Below are 26004 nucleotides of genomic sequence, written 5' to 3'. Positions count from 1 at the left end.
TGATCAGAAATAAATGAGGTTGCCACATTTAGGGTTACCAGGGTTTAAAAATGTTCTCAAACCTCTGTCACTGAACAATCACTAGCATGTAATCATAAAGTGAGCTGATTCATATGAAAAATTACTTTGTATTAGGAAGCTTAATTTTTGCTTTAATCATCTCTGAATTTGGTTTGATGTGCCTGCCAGTGAGTGCCAGGACAAGAATGGGAATGGATAACTATGGCAGCCCCAACTCGGGCTGTGATTGTAAGATCTATCGAGTTAACCAATGAGTTACAGATACTGGAAGTTTACTCCTGTCCTAGCTGCAAATTTCACAGCCTTCCTTACTCTGACTCTGCATGTTGCACACTTCAGCAAGTCCATTCAGGTTGCTTAAGATGCAGAAAACTGATTTCTTTTGTGGGGTGGGATAGTTCCCTACAAAGTAAATTGGCTCATAGATAGACATGCAGCTGTGGGTGCACATGAATAGTAGTGGAACCCTTTTTTGTGATGATGAAGTGCTAATTTTTACTCGATGCATCTAGTGAAATTTTCCTGCATCTGTATAAGTTATGAAACTACATCCTGGGAGTTGTTTTCTCTACTTCCAGCCATGTCATTATTTCTAGTAAAAGATGAGTTCTTCCTGGAAGCTGCTGCTTCTATCTGGCTAGTTGTAGTTCTAGCTGTATTATTCTGACTTGATAATTAAATTGCTTTGTTCTTACTTTTGAACCTTTAAAAGAGAATTGCTTATTCCTGATTCTATAATTACTTGAGTGTCCTCATTCAGATTCTACTGAGTTAAACAATAAAACCATTTGCAGTTTGACTCAAGAATACACTTGAGTGAATCAGTTGTCTTTCTACAGCTCTTAAACATTTCGTCCTTCTGTGATATTATTTTTCCACTTCTGGCAAGTTTTTATACTGTCCACTTTTTGATTAGCATTGCCGAAGTCCAAATAATTTGTCTTCATTCAGAACAACCACTGTTCATTTTGGTAGTAGCAAAAGCTTAATTAGCTCCCTTTTTCTATTTACTTAGAAGCTGTTAATTGTACTTTTGCTGTAGAGTTGATCCTGTGAAGTATGATCTCAAGCAGTCTAAGCCTTTTTTTATCTTTTGACTCCATAGTTCTGAGCTCTGACAATATGAGAACTGGGTTGAGAAGTACTGCAGAAAAAAAAAAGTATTTGCTTTGTCATTCTGGCTTGTTCAATCAATACAGATTGAATAGAGATGGATGATATCCTTTGATCAGTTAAAATTGTCGTTTTGGGGAATGGATGGGAGCCCTGCACAGCAGTAACTTGTGGTTCTTTTGAAGTGAGAAGGCCTTAGTTATTGGAATGGTAATGACAGCAGAAGTATTGAAGGAGACTGGCTGTGCTACAAGAGCAGAAAATACAGTAATTATGAGAGGCTTCAGTTACTTTTCAATGGAGTGGGTGAAGATTACACTTATGCGTGATGCTGAGAAGACAACTGCTTTGTGGAACAGTTAGAGAACTCGCAAGAGAAACTGTTTTTTATTTGATTCTGTGTGAGATCAGGTTCAAAATCTTACTGCTGAAAGATGCTCTGACAGAGACTATGATCTTTCCAAGGCATTAAAGCACAGATAAGTCACTACAGGAATGTTTCATTTCAAAACCAGAAATTACATCAAAATGAAGGAGTTTTTAAAACAAAAACATATGGAATTTCCCTTCCAAAACCAAAACATTTGTGGGTAGTATGGGGATTTATTATAAACAGAATATTGGAGTTTTAAAACAAGTACTAAAATCTGTCAGGAAAAAAAAGTATGGCTAAGTGACAGTATGAAGGAGACTACTAATACATGTTATTATGCAAAAAGATACTTACCAGAACTTACCAGAATTTGTATTCTTTTATAGTTGCCTCATTTGAGTAAGTTAAATGTAAATATACAATAGTATATTCCAAATAAACTTTGAGAAACAGCTTGCAAATTCATCACTAATAATACATCATTTTTTCAAATGCCTCAGGAGTCAAAAGCTTGCCAACTCCTGTAAGACCTTTTGATGATCAAGGTGTAAAAGGAGTATTGAGGGGAGATACAACTCTTTGTATCTGTAAATAGTTAAACACACAGTTACTCTGGGGAATCTTGGAAAGGTTGCCTATTGCCATTCCAGAGTCCTTGTTTATGGAATCAAGACAGAGGATCTATTTCAGCTGAAGAGGTTGTAGAAGAAACTAGCAAAATAAACAGTAAGAAAATACTAGGGCCAGTAGTATACCTATGAAATCAAGGATGAAGGAGTAGAATCATAACATTACCATGCAACTTCTTGCCTAATAGTATTTAGTAGCATGCTGCTGTAAAAAGATCCAGGGACTATCTGAAGTAAGAGAGCTGCTCTGGGCATAGTGGATTAAACAGAATAGAATATAATATTTATACACCTGATAATACTTCTTCAGTGCGACTTTCATATATATTTTTGTTATATCTTACAATCTTGTAAGTGTTCAAAGAAATTGGTGGAGATCCAGTTGACTCGGTGTACTTAAATTTCCAAAGCAGTCATTATGATCCCTTGCCAAAAGTTCTTTAATAAACTAAGCTGTCTTGAAAAAACCACTAAATACTGAAGCTAAAGATGGAAATGAATGGTCTCTTCTTTCTTCAAAGGTTGCTTATAACCTACTCACTATGGAAGACAGGCTACTGGGCTACATGTGTCTTACAGTTGTTTATTTGCCATTTTTAGTGTTGGACTAAGATTAAAAAAAGCAGTGGTGGTTTTGGATGTAAGCAATATAAATCAACAAAATAATCTTTATTGTTAAATACTTGAGTTTTATGTAATGTGGTTCCCCTAAACTTTTGTTTTGTCAGAATCAACATTTTTTTAATAGAACTTCCCTTCCTTCAAAGCTGATTTAAATTAACTCATGTACATTTATTCTTATTTCTCCTAATAAATTTAACAATTGGTTCACTAAAAATTTTCCAATTTTTCCAGGAGATTCATGATTCTACAATTGCTTTATCAAAAACATCAGTCAGCCCTGAAAAAAGTAGCGCTGGTCAGATAGTCAGGACAGTACATATTGATGAAATGCTTTGCTGTCAAGATACCAAAATAGTGAGCTGTTACCAGGATTTAGACTTGACAACATGGGGATACAGAGAAAAAAATCTGTCAGTAGAGGCAAAAAACCTGAAGGATGGTGAAAAGAATAAAGCTACTCCCCTTAAAAGAAAGCAAGATGTGCCTACGTGTTGTTCAGAGAAAACAAGAAGATTACCTGTAAAGACCTACACATCTTCATGTGAAAGAAGATACAACTGTACTTCTGGAAAAACAGAGTCTCCTGAAAATTGTCCTTATGATATCACGAGTTTGGGATGTGAAGAAAGAAGAGAATTGCTTGCAACTATAGAACAGGCAGTGGCTTTTGTAACTACTATGATATTTCAAGATGGTTCTTCACAGCTCAACTCGGAGCAGGTTAGTGAATGATGTGTTTTGTTTAGAGTCAGTTTTGAAGAACCATTTGAATTGTGCATGTGACTGATAAACACAAAAGCACGTTCATTGGGAGCCTAGAATCTGGACCAGTTTTGTGTATTGTTGCTTACCAAAATATAAATGTAAAATGAGGTAAACCTTTATACTTCTGACTAGATCTTATTTTTAGTTACCAAGTACAACTTAAAAAAAAAAAAAAACAACAACCAAAAAAACCCCTGCTTGGGCTAAACAGGCATTTGTATACTTAAAGTGAGACTGTTTGAATTAAGATGTCATTTCTGCTTTTTACTGTCTGTCATTGGATGTTTGTTTCAAGGCTGAAATGCTTGCATGCTCCTCTGCTGTGTCAATGGTGTATACAGTAACTCTAGTGTACATAATAGGTTTCATATTGTAAAATATTTGGGAAATTTTCTTTATAGGATTGCATAAAATCTGTCAGAGGAAACACTGTTGTAATTTCACTTAACAGGTCTTAACCTCATCAGTAAAAGGAGTTGTTGTGTTAGTGAAGAATCAGACTGATCATCTTTGCCCTCCCCGCTACTTGCCAACTGACTCTACTTGGAATGCTGCTAATGAAAATGACAAATTAATTTATTTAAAAGCTGAACGGTCATCTCTTTGGGAACAAGAACAGCAGGCTCACAAGAAATTTGCTTGGTGAGAGTACGTAGGAATAAATACTGGTTTGCTTCATATATGCTTTTTAGCAACAGTGATGTTGGTTACATGGCACAGGCTTAAAGCTCATTGAATTTCATATTAGCTGTATTAGTTCCGTGTCAAGCCTGGTATAATATAAACCAAATGAGGATAGACTATTCCTTTGGGCTCAGCATATCACTAACTGCAGCTCTGCAGAAGTAGGTTGGGATTCTGGTAGAATCTGTTTACAGTCACCTAGAAATCCTTTATGAACAGCTTAGAGCTATATGGCACCAAAAAATATGATTCATCCAGGTTTATCTTTCTTGTACCTATCTTCTTTTGCCTGCATTTCTTATCTAGTACATTTTTGAAGGACGTTATTATGGTAAATATCCTTTTTGAAATCTGCTAATATTTTTAAGTTTTCAGGCACAATAGGCTTTTTTAATCACTTTTGAGATCCCAAATGAAGTTTTCCTAATATTCAGTAATAATCGTACATCAAAATTAGAAGATGATTTTTTTAAAGTAAATGCTTTGTGTATCTGTTTAATAGTTGGACTAAATTTTTAGAAAGGTTGGATTATGTTTTAAAATTCCAGATAGTATAGCCAAAATCCATTTTTAATACTTACTGTTAACTCTGAAATAGTATCCCATAAAGGGAGAAATGAGAACTGAATCTGATTCTTAGATGTAATAGTTGCATGTTAAAACTTCATTAGAATATTTTATGACTTTCAATAATAACTGCTTTATTGTAAACAGCTGAATTTGGGTTATTAAATCACAAATCATTCATTTTCAAGATGTTGGACTTGTTTGCTAGTTGCATCTGTTACTGCTTCACTGTGACTTGAAACAAATCACTTCACTTACCTGTACTTCTCCAGCTGTAATATTGGAATTATATGACTACTAGTTTAATAACTTGTTAGTTTGAATATAGGTTGTTCTGAATTGAGAACAACATATTGATAAGGCATGTACATATGAACAGTAAAAACTGAATAATAAACAAGTTGAATAAGTGTATTAGCATTTAGGTGAAACCTATAGGTAATTATTTGTTGCAAGAATAGTGCTGTTGTTTAGTAATGGATCTAGACTGTATACAATAATACCTTAAGATCTACACAATTTCTAATACATCCAAAAACTTGGTACTGTTGTTTCATACCACCAAAGATAAATAAACTTGAAATCTCTATAAAAAAATATTTTTCTATATTTCCCAAAATAGAGCATAATAAAAAAAAAAGACACAAATAATTAGTAAAATCTGTATACGAATATATATAATTGGTAAAATCTATTTAAAGTAGCATGGATGTGGGAACTATAGTCATTTTCCAAAGGAATGGAAAAATGTGACAAAGATGAAGCATTCTGGATTTAAATAGCATATTAACACTAGGCAATTATGGCAATTTAGATTGTCTAGTAACTTTTAAATCATGATTTTACAATACTGCATTAACTCAGAAGCCTCTGTGATCTTATTTGGGTATATTAAAGTATTACAGCGATGCCAGTTGCTGTTTTGAATTAAAATTGCATTTAATTTTGAGTGTCAAATAAGGATTTGTTTTCTTTATGAATGCATGATAGGACATATCTGCTAGGATGTTTATTATGGAATGAAGCTTGAGGTATTATTGAATTGAGAATTTAATATTCAAATACTGTATTCTGTTCTTACAGGAATAAAGAAATGTCTTGTGTTAACTGTTTAGTATTAGGTACTAATTAAATCTCTAAATAGATTCACTAAATCTAGTAGCAATATACTGTGTGTTAATGAACTACTTCTGTGCAGGCAAGTGTTGTTTCAAATGCTACATCGCAAAGTTCCAATTGTTTGCTTCAATGCAAAAGATTTCCTGAGGACTCTACTTCAAATTTATGGTAATGATATTAGCTGGAAACAAGGTAAATAATCTAAACTATGCTCTAATCCTATAATCTCTGTGCTTTTGATGTTTCTGTTAAAATCACTAGATTGGTGGTTAAGTAATATATTGGAAAACCAAGTTTTAGTACCATGGAAAAAAACAACCCTTCTTGGGGGAGGTTGTGACCAGAGGCTTGGCATGTCGAGATGATGTATTTCTTCTCAGGGTAGGAGTCAAATCATTGAATAATTTAAGGATAGCTTCCAGTGGAAACAAAAGCTCCCAACACAGTCCTGACTATAGCTGAAAAGGTCAAACTGCTTCTTGTTTCACGTTCCCTGGAAAAACTTTCTTTACTCAAGAGGAGAGACTAAAATAAATTCCAGAGGTGCTCATAGTTGTCAGAATTAGGAATCACTTGAATGGGTCCTTGTTATTTTGATAGGAACAAATAAGACTCTTTTGTATGGATTGAAAAGCAACTACAAACAGAAGATATAAGATGTAAATATAATGGGTTTTTTTCTTGGTTCTATGTATTGGATTTTGCTGAGAAAATTACAAAAATAAGTGTGACCTTTCAGGAAGGACTATGCAGAGTCTTCAGCTTGTGTACAGCATCTGAAACATTTAATCAGTAAATCACAGTAAACTGGTGATGATTTAGATTCTGGTGTGAAGATCTATACAAAAGACAGCCTTGGGAATGGGAAAGGGGGAAAGAAACATCATGATGGTACTGGCACTAGTGACAGTTTTATAACCTGTGCACGCAGGAAATACTAGACCTAGGTTAGATCCTATCTGATGTGTAAGATTTGAATCTGAAGTTTCTAGTATCCAAAAGAATTCCTATCTAGGTTTTTTTAAACTTTGGAAGTTGATGCTTCCTCGCTCATTATTTCTGCTATGGTAAAAAAACCCAAACCAAAACCCCATAAAACCTTTGCCTTTTTTAAGGTTAAAAAAATCCCATCATTGTAAATCAAGCAAGCACTGAAATTTGTCTGTCGTATTGACTGCAATCACTTGAATGATTGCACTCATTCCCAAACTAGTGTACTAACCAGTGGAATACATGCGGATACATTAGTCCTGGCTAGTAAAATATGGCACTTTGCCACTGGGATTCACTAATGTTTTGGAGCAGGAGGAGGACAGGACTTGAGAACCATTTCACAGTCTTGAGGAAAGTATGTTTTTATCAGCACAGACTCTTCATCCCAGTTTGACCCTGGTTTTGCTTCACTCCTTTCAGCTTTGTTCTGTCTCAGTTCCATATGTGCTGCCTTCTCTCCTTGAAGGTGTCATCCTTTTTCAGGACTGAACTGGTGGCTATAACTCATCACTGTTACCCTCAACTTTGGTGAAAATTTTAGTTGAGGAGGGAGGGATGGATGGGTCGGTGGGGGATTTGATTCTTTATCCTTTTTCAGCTAGAGACTGTCTCGTGCTCATTGTAAATAGAGATATGAGAAAAGTATCTCTGATGTGTCTCAGAGACTATTTGGTAACAGGATTCTCTTCTTCCACGTATCCTTGGTAAGATGTAGTTGTTATTATTAGAAAAATCAGTGTTTATTTCATGCAGCCTTCACACGAGCTTGTGAATGTCTAGCATCTCACTAGGCAGAGCCTTCCTGCAGCCTCTGGGCATTTTCCAGCAGCCATCAGCTGTCAAGTGTTACTGCCCATCAGTGAGGCCGAGTTGCTTAGTCTGCCTTTTCACAATGCATCATTTGAGTTCATGGCAAATCTGTCTGTTACAGTTGTCAAAGTTTCGTTTAATCCCTGTAGAGATTACTTTCTGCTGAAAGAGCAGTGGAAATTCCATGGACACATCCAAAGTTTGGTTTTGGACTGGATGCAGAGTTTGACATACTTTCTTAAGATGCACAATTCCAAGGCTAAGAGTGTCCTTCCAATTGCAGAAAGACTCTCTTAGTGGTACTTACAGGAGGGTATCCTTGAGGCAATTTCTGAGGCTGTTCCTTAGCATCTGTTAGCTTTTGAGGTGAATAGCTGTTTGCAGTCAGAGAAAAGGATAGTGAGCTACATAAAATCCTGTTGTGAGACCATGCAGATGAAGTATCTTTCAGTTATCTGGCCACTCCAGCAGAGCTCAAGCTGATTCAGGGGCAAGACATTTTCCCTAACATCTGCTGAGCATCCACATAAAGTTCTCTTCAGCAGCAGTTGTTTCTGTGGAGGTGAACAAGCCTGGTTCTCTTTAGAATAGTCCTGCAGCTGTAACTTGCATTATGGACATTTAAGTTTGCTTCCAGGTAACTGGCTCTGTAAAGTTGTGTAGCATGGAGTGCTCTATCAATGTACCTATAGGTTGTCATTTGAAGTTACTTAGGAGTTACCAGAGAAGATACTTAGATCTATCTTTGAATATATCACAAAGCACTCTAGTTGCTAATTTCTCTCTGCTCTTCTTTGTAGTACTACAGTACATACGTTGAGATTGTAGTTAAAATGCTTGCTCCATCCTATGTATCTACCTGAACATAAAAGTGCAGTGTAAGCACATATGATCCTATAGGACAAAAGGTTCCGATTTTTGGGAACAATGCATTATGCACCCATATGTGAATTCATATATACATTAAGGATCCCAGAAGTTTGATTGATATGAAGTAAATCTTTTCTCCCCTGACACCCAAGAGCAATTTTGTGGATATCAATCAAGTTAACAGCAACAACAAAACTGTACCAGAGGGGGAGACAAGGAAAACTTCAATTTGAAATTTTTCAGTGATAAGAGAGTCTTTTACAGTGAATCTTGAGAACCAAAGGTTTACTTACATATTAAAACTTGAAAAAAGTAATGAAAACCCAGCAAAACAGCCACAAAACCCTCTTCAAAAATATTCAATATTGAACTTCTATGTACTCATGAAATTGACCATTTATTAGAGCTGAAAATTCAATATTTAACATTTTTGTAGTGTAAATGTTTGTCTATTTATAATGTATCTCTACAGGAAAGATGGGCAAAACTTTAGAGGTATTTCTTGGTATGGGAGGTAATTGAAATATTTTGATTGTCAGAAATAACTTATTTTTATAGTTGCTGATAGTGTCGTGTTAGATCCAAGGATTGCAGCATGGCTGATAAACCCCAGCGACACAGTTCCCTCTTTTGAATGTTTAATACAGAAGTATTTTGAAAAGCCTTTTTCTATGGGAACTGTAAATACAGATACTGGCACTTTGAGAAATGCATCAGTAAGTAGTTTGTTTTAAATTGTTTGTGGTTGGGTTAAAAGGGGAAGGGAATGAAAGAATTGCTTTTGCTTACAAAATATTGCAAAAAAAAATTATAGATAATGCTTTTCTAATGGAAGAAAATTATTTTATTAATACTACTTGTTGGAAATCTAATTTTAAAGGGGAAAATGGAAGGGTTAACAGCATTCTACTGAGATGGGATCATATTCTCCAGGAACAGCTGTAAAAGTCTGCTTCAAAACCATAAAGTTCAGTCACAATATTAATGTATGATCTGATCTTTTTTCTTTCCACCTCCCTGCAAACTGATTTTCAGTTTCCTTTTCAAAATGTCTAATGCCTTGTTCTGTAATTCCGGTGAACTTGTAGCCTATATTTAGTTAGTTGTAATTAACAATTTTGCTGAATTTCACAGCTGGTAGACACCACGTCATAGGCTGAGGAACAGTAGGGAGTCAAATGTAAACCTTCAAGCATGTGTATGAAAAATCTGTGAATTTTTATTCTCAGTAAGAGAGAATGCATGATGAACTTTTATTTACAGCACTATAGAAATGTCTTACTGCCCGTTGAAACTTATTTACTGAATGTTACAGAGTTTTGGTATTTGTATTTTGAGCCATGGTGATCTACTCTGCACACATTAGCCTTCAGAGGTAGTTTGAATTATAAAAATAGATGTGCAGCAACCTAAATGCTGGTGGTTTTGAAACCTTTTGCTTTTCAGAGGCCTTGCTTGTTCAGACACAAGTATCGTAACATGATTATAGTCGTTCTAGGATACAAATCCACAGATGTCAAGTAGGCTTAGACCATGGGCAGAGGTCAGTTGTATAAGCACATACCCATCAATATAGACGTTTCTGAGAAAACCAGAGCCAGTTTACTTTAAAACACTAGCTGTAAACTGCAGCTGTTCAGAAGCTACTTCACTAATTAAGCTATTAGAGTAGGGAATGGACAGGCAAACAGGCAGAAGCTATAAACTTGTTGGTTATTTCTATATATGGTGTCCCCTCCTGTGACTCAGCATCCTTAATCTTCTCTGTTTCCTTAGCCTGACTCAGTCTTTTGTTCTTCATATATCACACCTATTCTTGGTTATCATTTCTCAACTTTGTTATCCGGATTCCCAGCTCTGAGTTAAATATTGAAGTCTTACTTCCTTCCTGTCCTACTGCAGGTCTAGTTTGTTTCTTTGCCCCAGTCATGTCCAGTGCCTTTATGCTGACTTGTTCACCCAAGTCCCAGTTAATGCCTCCCTCTAACGTCCTGTGATTATTCCTCCCATTCCTTATGCAATTAATTTGTTCCCTGGACTCTCCCAATTGCTTTTTGGCTCAGTGAGTCCCAGTTCTTCCTGTGAAGCCTAGCTCTTTGCCGGATTTCTCTCTTCATCCTTCTTGCTCTATCTTTACTGGTAGGTTCCTAACGGTTGTCTGCACTCCCAGAGGGATCCGTGCCAGATGATATTTCATGTCTTGTTCTCCACTACTTCAGTTAAGCTCCCTCTGTATTGTGCTAGTTTTGTCCATCTGGCATAGTGCTTGGAATGACTGCTATTTTACTCTGTAGCCCTCTACTCACCCATACACCTCTCTAGTATAGAATATGTGCTACTTGTTCCTTGTCTGTATATTTGATGCTGTTCCAAAAGGCTCAGTAAAAGGGGTCATAGTCCATATACCTTGAAACTTTTGCTGAAACAGGCGCTAAACATCATACTGCTCTTGTCATTGCTCCATTTGCTGATGAGGAATCTTGGTGTCAATTGAAGCCCGTCACTGGGCGTACTTCCACCTCCAGAATAGGATCAAGTTGTCTGCTGAAAGCGTAATATTTCATAGACAGCTCTTTTGTTCCAGAACCAGTGGGTATGGACTGTCTTCTGGGAGACAGTCTGATGGCTTTTCACTGGAGTATGGGCCTGCTTAAATTAATCTGTCTGGGGTAGAGAGAAGTACTCACTGATAGGACTAGACTGTTATAAAACAAGGATGACCACCAGTGGGTCTAGATATTTCAGCTTTGAAGAGAGCCTTCTGCATACTACCTTCAAGAGCCTACCGTTTCTCAGTCTTGCAGTGCTCAAGTCTGCTGTAGGCTGAGGGGAAGCCTCTACAGTGGGTACCCATATTTTCTACTCACAAATGACCAACACAAACAATGCTGAAGTTGTATAGACTAATATACATCTGCCCTTGAGCAGATGGGGAACCTGCATGTGCTGTCAGTGGAATTCATTACCCCATTTTAACTCTTTCCTGCTTCTGGGGCTTTGCTGGGACAAAATTCCCACTAACAAACATCAGCTTATGCAGAATCTGTTTAATTTTATCTAATGTTATCTTGAGTCATGTGGTCATTTCAAGATAAAAACAACCATGGTCCAGGCTCAAGTGTGTTCTGAATGACTGCAACACTAGTGCCCCTTTCTTTATGGTTTATGGCAGGAAAATGTGTCTACAGCAAAGACTATCCCAGAACTCAGGTAATTCTGTTTTAGCATGAAACATAACTTCTTGTAACTACTAGGTGTCTCCAACGCTTCTGTTATCCTCAGCACTTCTTTTAAAAATTAGTTGGACCAATATAATAAAGTTCCTGTGATGGTTCTTCCCCAGCTGTGTACCAGAATGCAGGCCTCTGTAGCAATAATGTGTTATAATTTGTCCTAATAAACTAATTTTCAGTCAGTTCTGGTTCTATTGTGTTTGTGCAGCAACAAGTAATTTGGATTCCTTCTGCATTCTGTTTGGATCAAATAATGGATGAAGCATTGCTCTTGTCAGTCTGCATCTGCTGTAATGCTTTGGTTCCAGACTTCTGTTTTTCTTCAAATAATGGGAGTTGTTTTACAAACAGTGGGCCAAAATTGTGAGTTTTGTGTACAAGGCAGATTTTTATACACTGTTTGGAGGATGGATTATGTTTACCTGTTGATTTACAGCTGACTTTTGTCATGGCTTAACCCCATCTGGCAACTGAGCCCCATGTAGCTGCTCACTCACTCCCCTGAGTGGGATGGGGGAGAGAATCAGAAGGGTAAAAGTGAGAAAACTTGTGGGTTGAGATAAAGCCAGTTTAATAGGTAAAACAAAAGCCATGTGTGCAAGCAAAACAAGGAATTAATTCACTTCTTCCCATCAGCAGGCAGGGGTTCAGCCATCTCCAGGAAAGCTGGGCTCCATCATGTGTAATGGTTACTTGGGAAGACAAATGCCATAACTCCAAACATCCCCCTCTTCCTCCTCCTTTCCCCAAGTTTTTATGCTGAACATGATGTGATATGGTGTGGGATACCCCTTGGGTCAGTTGGGGTCAGCTGTCCCAGCTGTGTCCCCTCCCAGCTCCCTGTGCACCCCCAGCCCACTCGCTGGTGGGGAGGGGTGAGAGGCAGAAAAGGCCTTGACTCTGTGTAAGCACTGCTCAGCAGTAACTAAAACATCCCTGTGTTATCAACACTGTTTCCAGCACAAATCCAAACCATAGCCCCATACTAGCTACTATCCCAACCAAAGCCAACAAGTGAGGGCACAGGATCAAGCATTTAGATGTACTGGTGTCTCAGTCTATGCCTACCTTCACTCCCTAGAAACACAACCAGGAGCTTCTGAGAGTCATCCTGAAGACAAGGGGTAGATAGTGGCATCTAACTCAGGGAGCAATTCCTGCAAAAGACCCTGTTCAGATGGAAAAAGGTGTCCAGAGATACCTTCTCACAAACTCAAAGGGTTCTTACCGCCATGAAGAGAGAGTAGGATCCTCCACCATCCATTAATTTTTATATGAATATAATTTTTTTAATTTTAGAAAAATCCTTAATTTGGACATCTGTTCAGATTATATAGACCCTCCTTTAGGAAGGATTTTGAGGATTTCCCAACCACTTTGATTATTTTTACCTGCTTTTGCTTCAAAATAACTGCTGTTCTGGCTGGAGAGATTAAAAGCTCTAGAGGACCATAGTATTCTGACATCAGGCCTGTTCTTAAGAAAATATTCTTGGAAACAATTTCAGTGGCAATCTTTCTGGTTTAGTCCATAATTCATAGCTTAATGACATCCAGTTTAGCAGAGTGATATCACATCTAGTTACATTACTCTTCCAGATGATAGAATCTTGGTCTTGTTCTTTACAAAATACTGCGTGTTTCATTCAAATGGAAGCATTGTCTTAATTTTCTATACTATCTTAGAGGATAGTGTAAATCTGATAACAAGTAGAAATGTCCTTTCTTTCCTTCTCATCACAGAAGGACCAAAGGAAAAGTTCTGAATATATCAAATAAAACCCATGAAACTGTGAAATGGGCAGCAAATTCAGATTTGGTAGCATAATTTCTGAGAACTTACTCTGTTAAGGAAAATGCTTTCTAGCTCAGTTTGAGTGGAGAAAGTAGAACGTGTTTGTTTTGGAGCAGATTTCTTCTCCCAACTGTAGGTATTTCATGAGACCAGTAAGGTGAGAAACCTGTAGAATAGGAGCAGGTCTGTAGAGGAAAGAGAGGCTTCTGCAGATCATAGCATGAGAGCCCCTCTTAGTGATTCTGTTTATAAAAACTGTTATGTTCTCCTCCTTCAACATATTCTTCTAAACTAAATAAACCTCATTAATCTCTTTCTCTGTAGGTCATGTTTTCTAAGATGACTATTATTTTTGGTTCTCTTCTTTAGCCTATCTGATATTTCTTGATGTCTTTCTTAAAGTATTATGGCCAAGTTGCCCCCATACTTCAGCTATATCTTCGGAAGTATGTATTAACATAGAGTAAATGCCTCTTTTTACACAAACAACCCTTAGTTTAGTTTCACTTTTACATAAAAAACCCAAGAACTATCATAACATGTCATACTTAATTCCACGTAATCTATTTTCCTGCTTCCAGCACAGACCAGTATGTGATTCTTGGGGAAGAGTATATGGACAGGCAAGTGCATAACTTTAGTCCTGTGGAATGCTGTCTTAGGTTCTATGATTTGTGGCCAGGAATTTTACAGGGCTGTGCTAGTGTTTTTGCACTTAATGGCTTGGATGTAAATTTATTCCATAATTTTGGTTGTTCAGCTGTCATTGAAGATACAGGCTGCAGGAAAGAAAATCTACACCTGCAGCATTTCTCACATTCCCATCTTTCCTCATGGGAATTTAGTAATGAAAAGCAGCAATTTATTGTTCACATTTTGTGTATTAGCTTGATAAACGTAATAGGTTGATATTAAGTTTATTTTTAGTGGTTGTGTTCTTGGAGCTAACAATCATATTCAGTGCCTGTATGCATTTCAAAACGGTCTTCTATAGCCACCTGAATGGGGTGGCATGGCTCTGTGCAGAATATCTCTGGAACAGAAGGGAAGGAACTGAATAGTTCAGGCACAGAAGAGCGACAGTACTGAAAGGAGAAAGAAAATTGCAAGGAATTTTTTCTCATTTTACAAGTAGTAATAAAATTCTGACTTCAATGTCAAAGGCAGTGTACTGATACTATTTCTCCATGCTTGGTCTGTGCAAAATGTAAATAAAGGAACAGGTAAAATCTTGAATATTCATGATCTGTACTGCTCTGTTCATGAATTGTGTTTGTCAGAGGTCTAAGAACATTGCTAAAATGTTAAATATAACAGGAGACATACAGAAAAATATATTTATGTTGTTTAATCCCTTTTAAAATAGTATTCCAAATATTTTTAAGATGGCATTAAAACTATTGGTGTTTTTTAAATTTATTTGTATTAGGATCAAAACATAGGTGTCAACTTGGAGAAGCTTTATAATGTAATGATGGACCTTGCTCATGACTTACAGGTAAGATATAAAAAGTAGTTAGATATAACTATCATGAATTGAAGAGAGTTAGTGATGGGTTTCTCATTCAGATCAGAATCTCTGCCGGAGTTAAATAGAAGGCTCCAATCCTTACTGGTGTGTAGTGCTGGTCAACATTTAAAATAAAGTTGCCCATCAAATTTGCCACTTTTTCCAGAAGGTGGAAATGGTTAGTCTCAAGGTTAATCTTCAGAAGAAACTTCTCCTCTGCAACAGTCAACTAAATATTTAAATGAAGATTCTAAGAAGGGGAAATGTTTGGAATATTGTGACCTTTTGGTATTTCTAAGCTATATGAAACAGTCTAAAAAGCATTAACAGTTAAAACAGAGCGTAGCTGGATTTTTTTTGATGTATTCCTTGGGTACAAAAACTCTCAGCATATCTTTTGCTCTAGGTTGTTTTAGCCTAACACTGGTCAAACACTGGGAAAGACTTCCTAGAGAGGTGGTCGATGCCCCAATCCTGTCAAGTGTTTAAGAGTCATTAGGACAATGCTGTAACTTTTGGTCAGCCCTGAAGTGGCCGGGAAGTTGGACTAGATGATTGTTGTACGTCTCTTCCAAGTGAACTATTTTATTCTATTTTAGTCTTTATTGCAGTTCAGAATGCATCTCAGAAAGTCTTTTAATGGTTTTTTTGTGTGTGTTTGCTTTCTCCCTGTAATCATATACCTGGAAAAGTGTCATAATTTAGGGATATGCTCAGGTTCTGGTGGAAGGTACACCATAGAATCCTAGGGGTTTTGAAATTGATGATATCAAGTGTAGGTCTTAAAGCATTAGTTGATGGATCCATATTAATCTGGATATCTAAGCAGCCAGCAGTATGATGAAACAATCTGTGAAGGCAGGCAACAGGGAAACACCGAAGGCACAGAAGTACCAAAGGCACAAAACACTGAGAGCCAGCCTACAGGAGGGGTTTTTAGACTAGTACTGCTGTCTGATTGCTTCAGTGGTTGGAGAAAAAACAGGCCTCCTGTTCTTTGTAACTAAATTGGGTACATAACCCTATCATCTTTTATTTTCTTCCTAATGAAAACAAAGTTATGAATTCTAAATGGTTGCTTAATTGTTCAAGTGAATAAAGAAAAAGGGATAACTGATGTCCTATTACAGTGGAGCTTGCTCTAAAAATAAACCATTTGGAAAAATGGGGTATGTATATTTCTTTATTACTATTCCAGTATAGAATGATTACTATTAAAAAATGTATTACTGTTCCCCTCAAAATGAAGCGATAATGGGCTACAGTATTTAGATACTATAATTCACACTAAGTAGTATTTCATTCCACAGACAGTGTTGTCATGTAAAAAGGGATTATACGGAAAGTTAAATACTGCTTACTGGAAATTAGATCCACATAATGACAATACTATATGCTTTAAGATTAAAATTGGCTGGTACTGAAGAATTTATTTGCATCTTGCTTTACAGGTTCAAGGTTTGTGGAAATTATTTTGCACATTAGAGCTTCCACTTATCAAAATTCTGGCAGGTATGAAAGTTCAGTTCAAAATATGAATCTTCACTGTTTTTACACAGCTGCTGACTATGCTCAAGTAGAATGTTATACCTCAGAATAGTAAATGTTATCTTAGCCTCATAACAGCTGTGTGAGTTTGAGTTTCCATTTTACAGTCTAAGAAGCATGTAAGATTGAAATTGTCAGTTGTAAGTGTTCTCAGTATATAATTGTATTTACAGTGATGGAAACACACAAAATACATGTGAACAAACAAGAACTGAAAAAAACATCAGAGATTCTGGGGGTAAACTTTGTCTTTATTTTTTCTTTTGGAAATTGTATAGCATCATCTTTTTGCTTTTACTGAGGATAACTGATTAAAAAGAGGAGGAATCTTTTTTCTTTGTTGCGTTTTACATGATAGTTTGGAGTTTCTCTTATGATTATTATAATAAATATAACTAATGATATTTACATTTTAGAATACTTCCATGTTTATTTAGGCAAGCAAAAAGACTTTTGCTTCATTAGCCTTGCCTCAGAACTGAGATTGCTTTGCAAAATTCACAGTCCTTTTAGGTTATGTGTTGTAGAGTAAAAATTGTAATGACTCTTTCTGAAACTACAGTTATCAGTAAGAATATTCCTGAGAAGTGATAGATATTTCTCTCTCTCTTTGTAAACAAAACACTCTACAAATTACATGCTCTGAGAGTTCTAAATTTGCCATTTCCCCATGGATAAAAATAGCTACAAGAGAATACTATTTTGTAGCATAAAATCTGACTAGATAATCATAATGGTCTGACAGATTATTAATTTACCATAATAATTTGCATATCTGTTTGTCACACATCTCTATTATCTTCAGTAACCTAATTTATTTTCCCACAAATTTTGGTACTTTTTACTACAGTAAATCCCATTCCCAGAGCATGAAGAAATATAGGTTAAAGAGTATATAACCAATCTACTAAACCAAATGTTGATAGCCAGCAATGATTACACATTATCAAGTACCCTATTTTTAACTAGAAGTCCAGTATACCCGTTAACCTAGGAATTAGGAGATACTGAAGAAAATAATAATATAAACAGAATAATTTCAATGTACTAATTTATAGTTGCGACTCAAAGAGCTTGAACAGGAAGCTCATGAGGTTGCTGGAGAACGATTCCTTTTGACCAGCAGCAGTCAACTCAGAGAGGTAATATTTATACTCCTTTTATTATATAAGTTGTAAATTCTGTAAATTGTTATTGATACAGAAGAATTATAAAGCATACAAAATTGTCCTTACAACTTCAGAATTTTTTTCTTCGATATTAATTATCTTATTTTCTTATTTTAACAGGGGATTTATCAGTTTTTCATAGATCTGGCAATGTTGGATAATCTGTGTTGGAACATATTTACATAAATTATGCATTTGATTTTAGTAAACACACTACTTTTTCAATAGCTCAAAAATAAAGATCGGATCTTTTCAATTCTGAGTTAGTTCTCTTTTCTGCAGTGTGCTCTGTTTTCCTTGAGATCTGTTTTCTAGACTTAAGGTCAGGTAGCAGATAATTTTCCTTTCTGTTTCAGCACTTGAAACACTGAAACTCTTATGTGTTTTTTCTTACTGTAGGTACTATTTGAAAAGTTAAAACTGCATGCACTGTGTGAGAAAGTTCACAGAACTGAAATACAGCAACTTGTGTCCACCTCAGAAATTGTGGTGAGATGGGGGAGGGTTTTAAAACCATCTGCATGATTTAGGAAAACTTCTAAGTTATATTCCAGTGAAATTGTTATTTGTCTGAAGTTTTCCTAACAATCTTGATTTATTTTTGTATTGTACTAATCACATTTCATTTACTTATGCCAGAAATGAAAGTTGCACTCCATGATGGGGAAAAACAAACTAGCTACTAAAGCTAAACTATAGCTATAAACCAGGGTTAAAAACTTTAGCACCAACATGCATGTATGACCATGTTCCTCAAAGGAGGGAGACTTTCTTACTGGTCACATTTTGGTAGCTCAGTATGACTGACTGATTGGGCATAAGAGACCACTGGTGAAAGAAAACAACATTAATGTAAAATCTGCTGGTGAAGGAAATAGCAATCCAGACTTTCTCTTTGCCATCAGGAGATTTGCGCTAAAAACATGTTGTCATCTTTTTATGGACCTTTAACTCATTTATTCATGCTAGGTAAAGAGGCCTGTAGGAAATTATTTGATATCTGTGGTTTGAATTGGGAGTTGTCACTTTTTTTGTATAGTCCAGTGTTTTACTTGTGTACCTGAATTTTCCTCAGGCTTTTTTTCCCCCCCTCTGTGGAGATGCTTGTCTTCAGTAAGAGCTGTTGCATTTGAAGTCAGATCTGCAGGATCTTGATAGAATCTTGTTCCTTTAGAGCAATAATGACCAAACAGTTTGGATAATTTGATATACCTATACAAGAGATCAAATCTACCTTCAGATTCAGTGCAATAATGCATATATGAAGCTTCTCCAGTTCTTTCTTCTGTTAGTGTTGGAGCAGATAATTTTCAGCAATACAAACGTTCATCTGAGATCCCACACAAGTGCAGAAACCTGCTAAAAACATTTGTCTCAAATCGATGAAGTCAGGACCAAACTGCAGACTTCTTGGTAACTTGAAGCAAATGTAGATGCCCCTTCCTTTTCACAGACTCAGAATTATTTAAGGTCATTGAGTCCAACCGTTAACCTAACACTGCCATGACCCTAAGTGCCACATCTACACATCTTTTAAATACCTCCAGGGATGGTGACTCAACCACTTCCCTGGGCAGCCTGTTCCAGTGCTTGATAACCTTTTCAGTGAAGAAATTTTTCCTAATATCCAATCTAAACCTCCCCTGGCACAACTTGAGGCTGTTTCCTCTTGCCCTATCACTCATTACTTAGGAGAAGAACCGACACTCACCTCACTACAACCTCCTTTCAGGTAACTGTAGAGAGCAATAAGGTCTCCCCTCAGCCTCTTTTTCTCCAGACTAAACAACCCCAGTTCCCTCAGCTGCTCCTCACAGGACTTGTGCTCTAGACCCTTCACCAGTTTCATTGCTCTTCTTTGGACACGCTCCAGCACCTCAATGTCTTTCTTGTAGTGAGGGGCCCAAAACTGAACACAGTAATCGAGTGCTGAGTACAGGGGTAAGATCACTTCCCTAGTCCTGCTGGCCACACTATTTCTCATACAAGCCAGGATGCCATTGGCCTTCTTGGCCACCTGGACACACTGCTGGATCATATTCAGCCAGCTGTTGACCAACAACTCCAGGTCCTTTTCCACCAGCAGCTTTCCAGCCACTCTTCCCCAAGCCTGTAGCGTTGCATGGGGTTGTGACCCAAATGCAGGACCTGGCACTTGGCCTTTCTGAGCCTCATACAATCGGCCTTGGCTCATCGATCCAGCCTGTCCAGGTCCCTCTGTAGACCCTTTCTGCCCTCAAGCAGATCAACACTCCACTCAGTGTCATCCACAAATTTACTGAGGGTGCACTCGATCCCCTCATCCAGATCATTAATACATTATTTTGTTAAGATAATAATAGTAATGGAATTTCTCCTTAGAGAAGAAGCCTCTGTGTAGCTGCACCTGTTTCTGATTTGATGCCACAGTTGTATTGCTCTAGTTTACATGGGACTCAAATTAAAGTACACTATTCATTGCTGAGAATGAACACCTCTGGGTAAGGTAGAAAAGTAGTATTTGTTTCTCACGTGTGAAAGAGGAAATTCAACTTTTGGGCCAAGTGGCTGAACTACCAGATATGATATTTGAGGTAAAGTCAACAGTATAACCATAAAAACTGCACACTACTCAAGGAGAAGGAGGTTTCATAGATCAAATATGTAATCTTGGACAGTGACAGAGAGCCTTGGGAGATGGGAGGTATCAGTGGCATAGAATGCATTTCATCTTTTTGTGGGAGCATAAGATTTGTTGCAGTAATCAAAGCAATGCTTTCATTTAGTCCAGTACTCTCTTTTCAACAATGGCTGAGACTTGGTTATTTAGAGAAAGGTAGGCTGAAACCTTCCAATAGATAAATACTACATAATTAATCTTAATGCGTTGTCTTTCCCTGGTAGCAAGAAAAAACTTATGCTTTTAAATCTCCATTCTTGTACAGTTGCATCTATTTTTTACACTGAACTGTTGTAGTTCCAGATATTTTTGTTGTACTTATAAATATCCAATCTCTATTTTAATAATGTCATTCTTTTTATTTTAATAATTTCATTCTTTTCTTAACAAATTTTTATGGCAATTTACAGTCATAGTAATCTGAAATATGCTTTATTTTATTGCTTTTGGATTTCACAATTTCAGTTTTTCTTGAAGGTCCCCTGGAACTTGTATTAGGGGACAAACAGAAGAAATTCTCCTGTTGGGTTTTGTATGTGTGTATATATGTATTATTTTGTATACTTTTATCATGTTCTCTCTTGCAATGATGCTGTCCAGCACAAAAAATAAAGGACCATAAGTAGCTCCTCACCCCATGCCTGAGCGTTTTCAAAGTTGTTGTGGAACAGTTTTTATGCCTGCATGTCTTTTTGTCCCTGTCTGGAACAGGAAGGGAAATAAACTGGGAGGGTGTAATCTCCAGCCCTCCTGCTGAAAGCAGGAAAGAAGGAAGGCTTACTTGGGTCTAGGGTGATATTGCTTGAAGCACACAATTCTTTTAGTATTTTGTCCATTCAGCTTGGTGAGAAAATTTCTTTCTCCAAAACTTACTCTGTTAAGGTTGTTAAATAATGTAACTTAACAATAAAGTTTACCAGTAATTCATATTCTTTATTTTGCAGCTAAATAAGTTGCAAGATCTTCATCCTTTGCCTAAGATAATTTTAGAATACCGTCAGGTGAGCTGATATTTTTCACATAATGTAGTTTCACTGAAGCAAAATTAGCAAGAAAGATAACATATTCACAGCTAAATAAATTTAAAAAAAGTTGGCTCTAATGTAAATTCATTCAAATTCTCATTTAAATTTTGATGTAGGTATTCTTAAGAGTTTTTAAATTTAAAGTTTATACTTCTGTTTTACACTGTGTTAGGTTATAGCTAGCAAACAACTCTTGCAAAAACAATTGGAAAACTTTGCTGTTAAATATGTCTAGTGCTATAAAGCACACTTGTAGAGCAAAACATTTATTTTTGAGTTCTGAAGAAATACTCTGCAGAAAGTGAAGGACATAACTAGTTAGGGGTTTTTTAGGGGATGAACCTCCTGAAAATCCAAAATGATCTAGTTAGTCTGCTCTCACACTTTAATGTTTGAGTTTTCAGTGGATGAGTTTCCAAGATCTAAAAAAAAAAAAAAAAAAAGTGGGTGTTTTTTTTTTTTGTGGGCATGTGGCTTTTTTGTGTCGTTTATTGACCTGGGGATATAAAATGTAAAAGAATAAATTCCAATTTGCTAATATCTGCAAAGACTTGGCTTTAGGGTATAACCAAGCACTTACTTAGCTGATAGATCGAGCTATTAGTGAGTATACATCCATTATTTACTAAGATAAAAGTGTCTTTTAAAAAAAGTCTACAAAACAAGTTAATATGCATTTGGAAATGGAGATCTTTAATTTGAAAAATTTCTTATTTTTATAGATAAGCGTTTATCTAAACTTCTGTGTAATTTAGGTTCATAAGATGAAGTCAACTTATGTGGATGGACTACGAACGTGCATGAGAAAGGTAGAAATACAAAAAGCCTGTAAAATATGGTATTTAAAATAAATCATAAAAAGATGTGAAATGATTGCAGTGTTTAAGAACTTTATGGAAAATTATAAAGTATTTCTTTTTGATTTTGTAGTCCTGGTTGCAGTGAGTTTTTACTACTGATACTTACATTAAACAAAATTTAGATATGTCTTCATCCTTTTATTTTTGGGGATTTTTACTTGACTACAGGGATTTATTTCCTCTACATGGAATCAGACAGGAACTGTGACTGGCAGACTTTCAGCCAAACATCCAGTAAGTGAGCCTATTAGAAGACTTACATTTTAATTAGAATTTTAAAATAGTATTCTTTATATTCTTTATATGAAATATGTAGTATTTTTAACATTAATGAAATGTTCATTTTCATCTAAGTCTAGGAGTTGCCATATTGTATGTAAATGGTGGACAGAAAAAGCTTATTAAATGGGCGTTTTACTGTAGAACATTTATTCTTATGAATATTTTCTGTTATCTTTGGATCAGAATTTAATATTATTACCTGAAGTTTACCTGAAGCAGAGGGATAGAATTGTGAGCCAGGCATGCACCCTCTAGACTTCCACTGAATGCTTCTTTAATGAATTCCTGATGTTCATCAACCACTCCTTGTAAAGGATCGGTGAGCCCTGGAAGGTACCCTGGGAATTATGGAAAAAAAAGCAAGCTCTTTTCTTCTGGAATTTGGCTTCAGGCCTCATAGCAGTGAAGAGCTAAACTGGCTATGCTGTTGCTTTGGAAGTCTTGCCAGAAGCTTACATGGCTGTGACACTTGGGTTCTTTGTGCTTCCTCTCTTGTGTTTGGCTGTAGTGATCTCCATGTACATGCTTGTGGCTGGAATGTGTTTTATTTGACTTTCTGGACTTGGCTGGGGTTTTTATTGTCAAAGTGGTCCTTTTAAGGGCATATTTTATTATATATTTTATTTGGAGTTTAGGAAGCATACTGGCCTTTGATGGTAGGGACTGGTGAGACCTTTTGCTCTGTCGCAGCCCGTGGTTGCATGGATGAGTGTGCAGGACCTGCTGTGGGAGGAAACAGGGCTGCAGACTGCTTCAGGGGCTCAAGGCATAGGCGGGAGAATAGCAGTAGAAAAGAGTGACTGCCTACCCGCAGAAGTCTTCTGTTTGGTTTGATCATGGCCTTTCTTAGCAAAGACCTGACCTCTGGCCCTGTGGGAGGGGGGAAATAGATGCAGAAGTGAGACTTGGCTCATGAAGGCTAGAGGGAATCCACAAGGCTGTTGTCTTTTTAACTTGTACCCAAAAGTATTGTCAGTTCTTAACTGTGCAGGTTTTGGTACTGCTTACCCTTAAGCTTCATGGGTGCAAATGGCATTAGAAGCTTTCTGTAGTCTTGGGAGAAAGGCCATGGTCTTCCACAGTTCTAACTAGGAGTAAGGATGTTAGACATAACAATTATGTTGTGACCACTTCACAGGGGTGAGCTCAGGTGGCTCTCTGCAAGTCCTGGCTGGTATGGTGACTTTGGGAGTTCTGGCAGAAACATGTCCTGGGAGGTTCTCATCCTCACAATACTGGTGACTTCCTTAGCTCTTCTTTTACCTATCTTCACGGTTTATGTTTCATTTATATCTTCCTACCCTCATGGTATTTATTTCCATACAATTTATCATCAAACAATTTATAGGAAGTGCTTGTGATTTGCTGAGTAAAAAACAGTGTCTAGATTCTGAGTTAACAATGGAATGGAGGAGTGTTACTGCTGCTCCCACTTCTCATACACCCAGATGGGGGAAAGTGGTGGGAGAGAATGGGAAAGATGATCATGAAGGTCACAGTTTGCTAAATATTCTGATGTGATGCACAGGCATTTACAAGTCAGAGCTGAACAGACAGCTGTCTTGAACAAACCACATACAACACAAGGTGACCTTGCCCCATCATGCTAAAAATGACACAAAATCTACTTTTCTTAAAGGTTGTTTTTCTCAAAAATAATACTGCTAAAGTTAGCATCCAGGGTTGCCTAAGGCTGGCTTTTCCTTATAAGGAAAAATATTGGCATGGCTTTTTTTGTGTGAGATGTTTATGGAACTTATACCATCTGTTTCTGAATCATTTATTGATACAGAAGATATACTGCAGTGCCCAGTCACTTTACTAAGTGTTAAAGGATTAGAAAGATTCATGCCAGAAATCATAAATATTGTAGATATTTTTGCAGTTACTATGATGTTATGTCAAATTTTAGCTGAATATTTGCTGAGGTATTTTATTTTTAACTGTGTTTTAAAATGCTTTAAGGAGTGATTAAAGCAAAATATAAGTGTAAATCAGATAAAGTGAGAATACAAATAGAAAAAGCATCCCATTCGCTGCAGTGATTGTGGGAGATGGGGTTCCAAACAAAGGTTTCTTTCTCTTTCATTTGTTTTGTAAAGGTAATGAATCTATCTGTCCTCTTTCCTTTAAGGCATTAAATGGAGTCCAGGAGGGATTTACTCATAGGTTTAAGGGGAAATGACCAGACATTAGGTACAGAGCAGGACTTATTTTTCAGATAAACTCTTCTGTGATCTTCTTTAAGACAAATCTACATCTGATGTATGGATGACATGTATTTTTAGCTTTATGTGGGTTTCTCTCAATAGATAAGCTTATTCACATGAATTTTTATGACTTCCGTGTTGCAGCAATTTAGAGGGGGTTTCTTGGTATAACTTTACTTCAGTGGCTCTCCGTGTATTTTAGTTTAACTGCACTCCATTTCTTCTCCTTTGGTTTCTTCTACAATAAGTGTGATGCATAATTAATGCATTTTTCACAAATAATGAAGTCTTATATAATAATATAGTACATCATTAAACAGGGACACATTTGGTATTGTAGTCTCCTGCTATAGCATTGTAACTGTCTATTTGCTACTCCATGAGAATCTGCATAGCTGAAACCTAAACAATGTAAAACCTAAAATTCTCAGTCAAATTATTTCGTAATATATCCATAGGCTAGTTATTTTTTCCACTCTATGATGGATTGCTTATGACTATTAGGGGAAGTTAATCGGGTTTATTATTTGAATATGTTATTTTTAATTATTTTTTGTATAAATATAGTAGTCTTGTCTACATTAGGAAAATCCTTTATTATATTGCTCATAGATAACTTTCCTATTAAATATATTTATTACATTTATAAGGACTTAGTTTATGTTTTCCAAACGTACCTTGAAATACCACTTTCTAGCCTCTCACCTTTTACAGCAAAAATAAGTCATGACAGAGGTGGAAAGACATAAAGCCAATTAAGATTAAACCTCTTTCAGAATGAAGAGAGAGAAATCCAAACTTGAGATATAAAGATTGCATGTAATTGAATGTTATAATTTGGTTTGAGATGTAAACTTCAGTGCTAGAATCAGATATTCTGTATTACGGTTTCTTTCCTCCAGGCTTCTGCAGCAGAGAGAACTGAAATGCTACTAATGAGTTTACACTTCTATACTTCTGAAGATGTTTGTATCATCAAACTAAAAACCATAAAGTGATGGGCTTCGGGGGGATTTTCCTTCCTTTTAGAAACAAAAAGTTATGCTGAAGATAAATACAATCTTTTTACTTCCCAGACCAAGTGGAAAAAAAAATAAAAGGTTTCCTATTTCTCCCCAGGAAAAATGTTTTTACCAGCTTGTCCAA

The 26004-nt window shown here is 36.5% G+C and overlaps 1 protein-coding gene across 1 annotated transcript in view; it reads left to right on the top strand.

Annotated features, from left to right (window-relative positions):
• The window catches only part of POLN (DNA polymerase nu), a 106703-nt gene that overhangs the window by 4977 nt on the left and 75722 nt on the right, over positions 1-26004 (top strand). The window contains exons 3-14 of the mRNA XM_074821959.1: positions 2992-3480; positions 3977-4167; positions 5975-6087; positions 9127-9284; positions 15025-15093; positions 16557-16617; positions 16827-16891; positions 17712-17795; positions 18222-18311; positions 21426-21482; positions 22262-22315; positions 22535-22600. Of these exons, the coding sequence (XP_074678060.1) occupies positions 2992-3480; positions 3977-4167; positions 5975-6087; positions 9127-9284; positions 15025-15093; positions 16557-16617; positions 16827-16891; positions 17712-17795; positions 18222-18311; positions 21426-21482; positions 22262-22315; positions 22535-22600 (1497 nt within the window). The remainder of the gene's footprint in view (positions 1-2991; positions 3481-3976; positions 4168-5974; positions 6088-9126; positions 9285-15024; positions 15094-16556; positions 16618-16826; positions 16892-17711; positions 17796-18221; positions 18312-21425; positions 21483-22261; positions 22316-22534; positions 22601-26004) is intronic.

Source organism: Strix aluco, chromosome 4, assembly GCF_031877795.1.
Source record: "Strix aluco isolate bStrAlu1 chromosome 4, bStrAlu1.hap1, whole genome shotgun sequence".
Classification (NCBI taxonomy): domain Eukaryota; kingdom Metazoa; phylum Chordata; class Aves; order Strigiformes; family Strigidae; genus Strix; species Strix aluco.
Note: the sequence above shows the minus strand (reverse complement) of the source record. Positions and strands in the feature narration are given on the sequence as shown.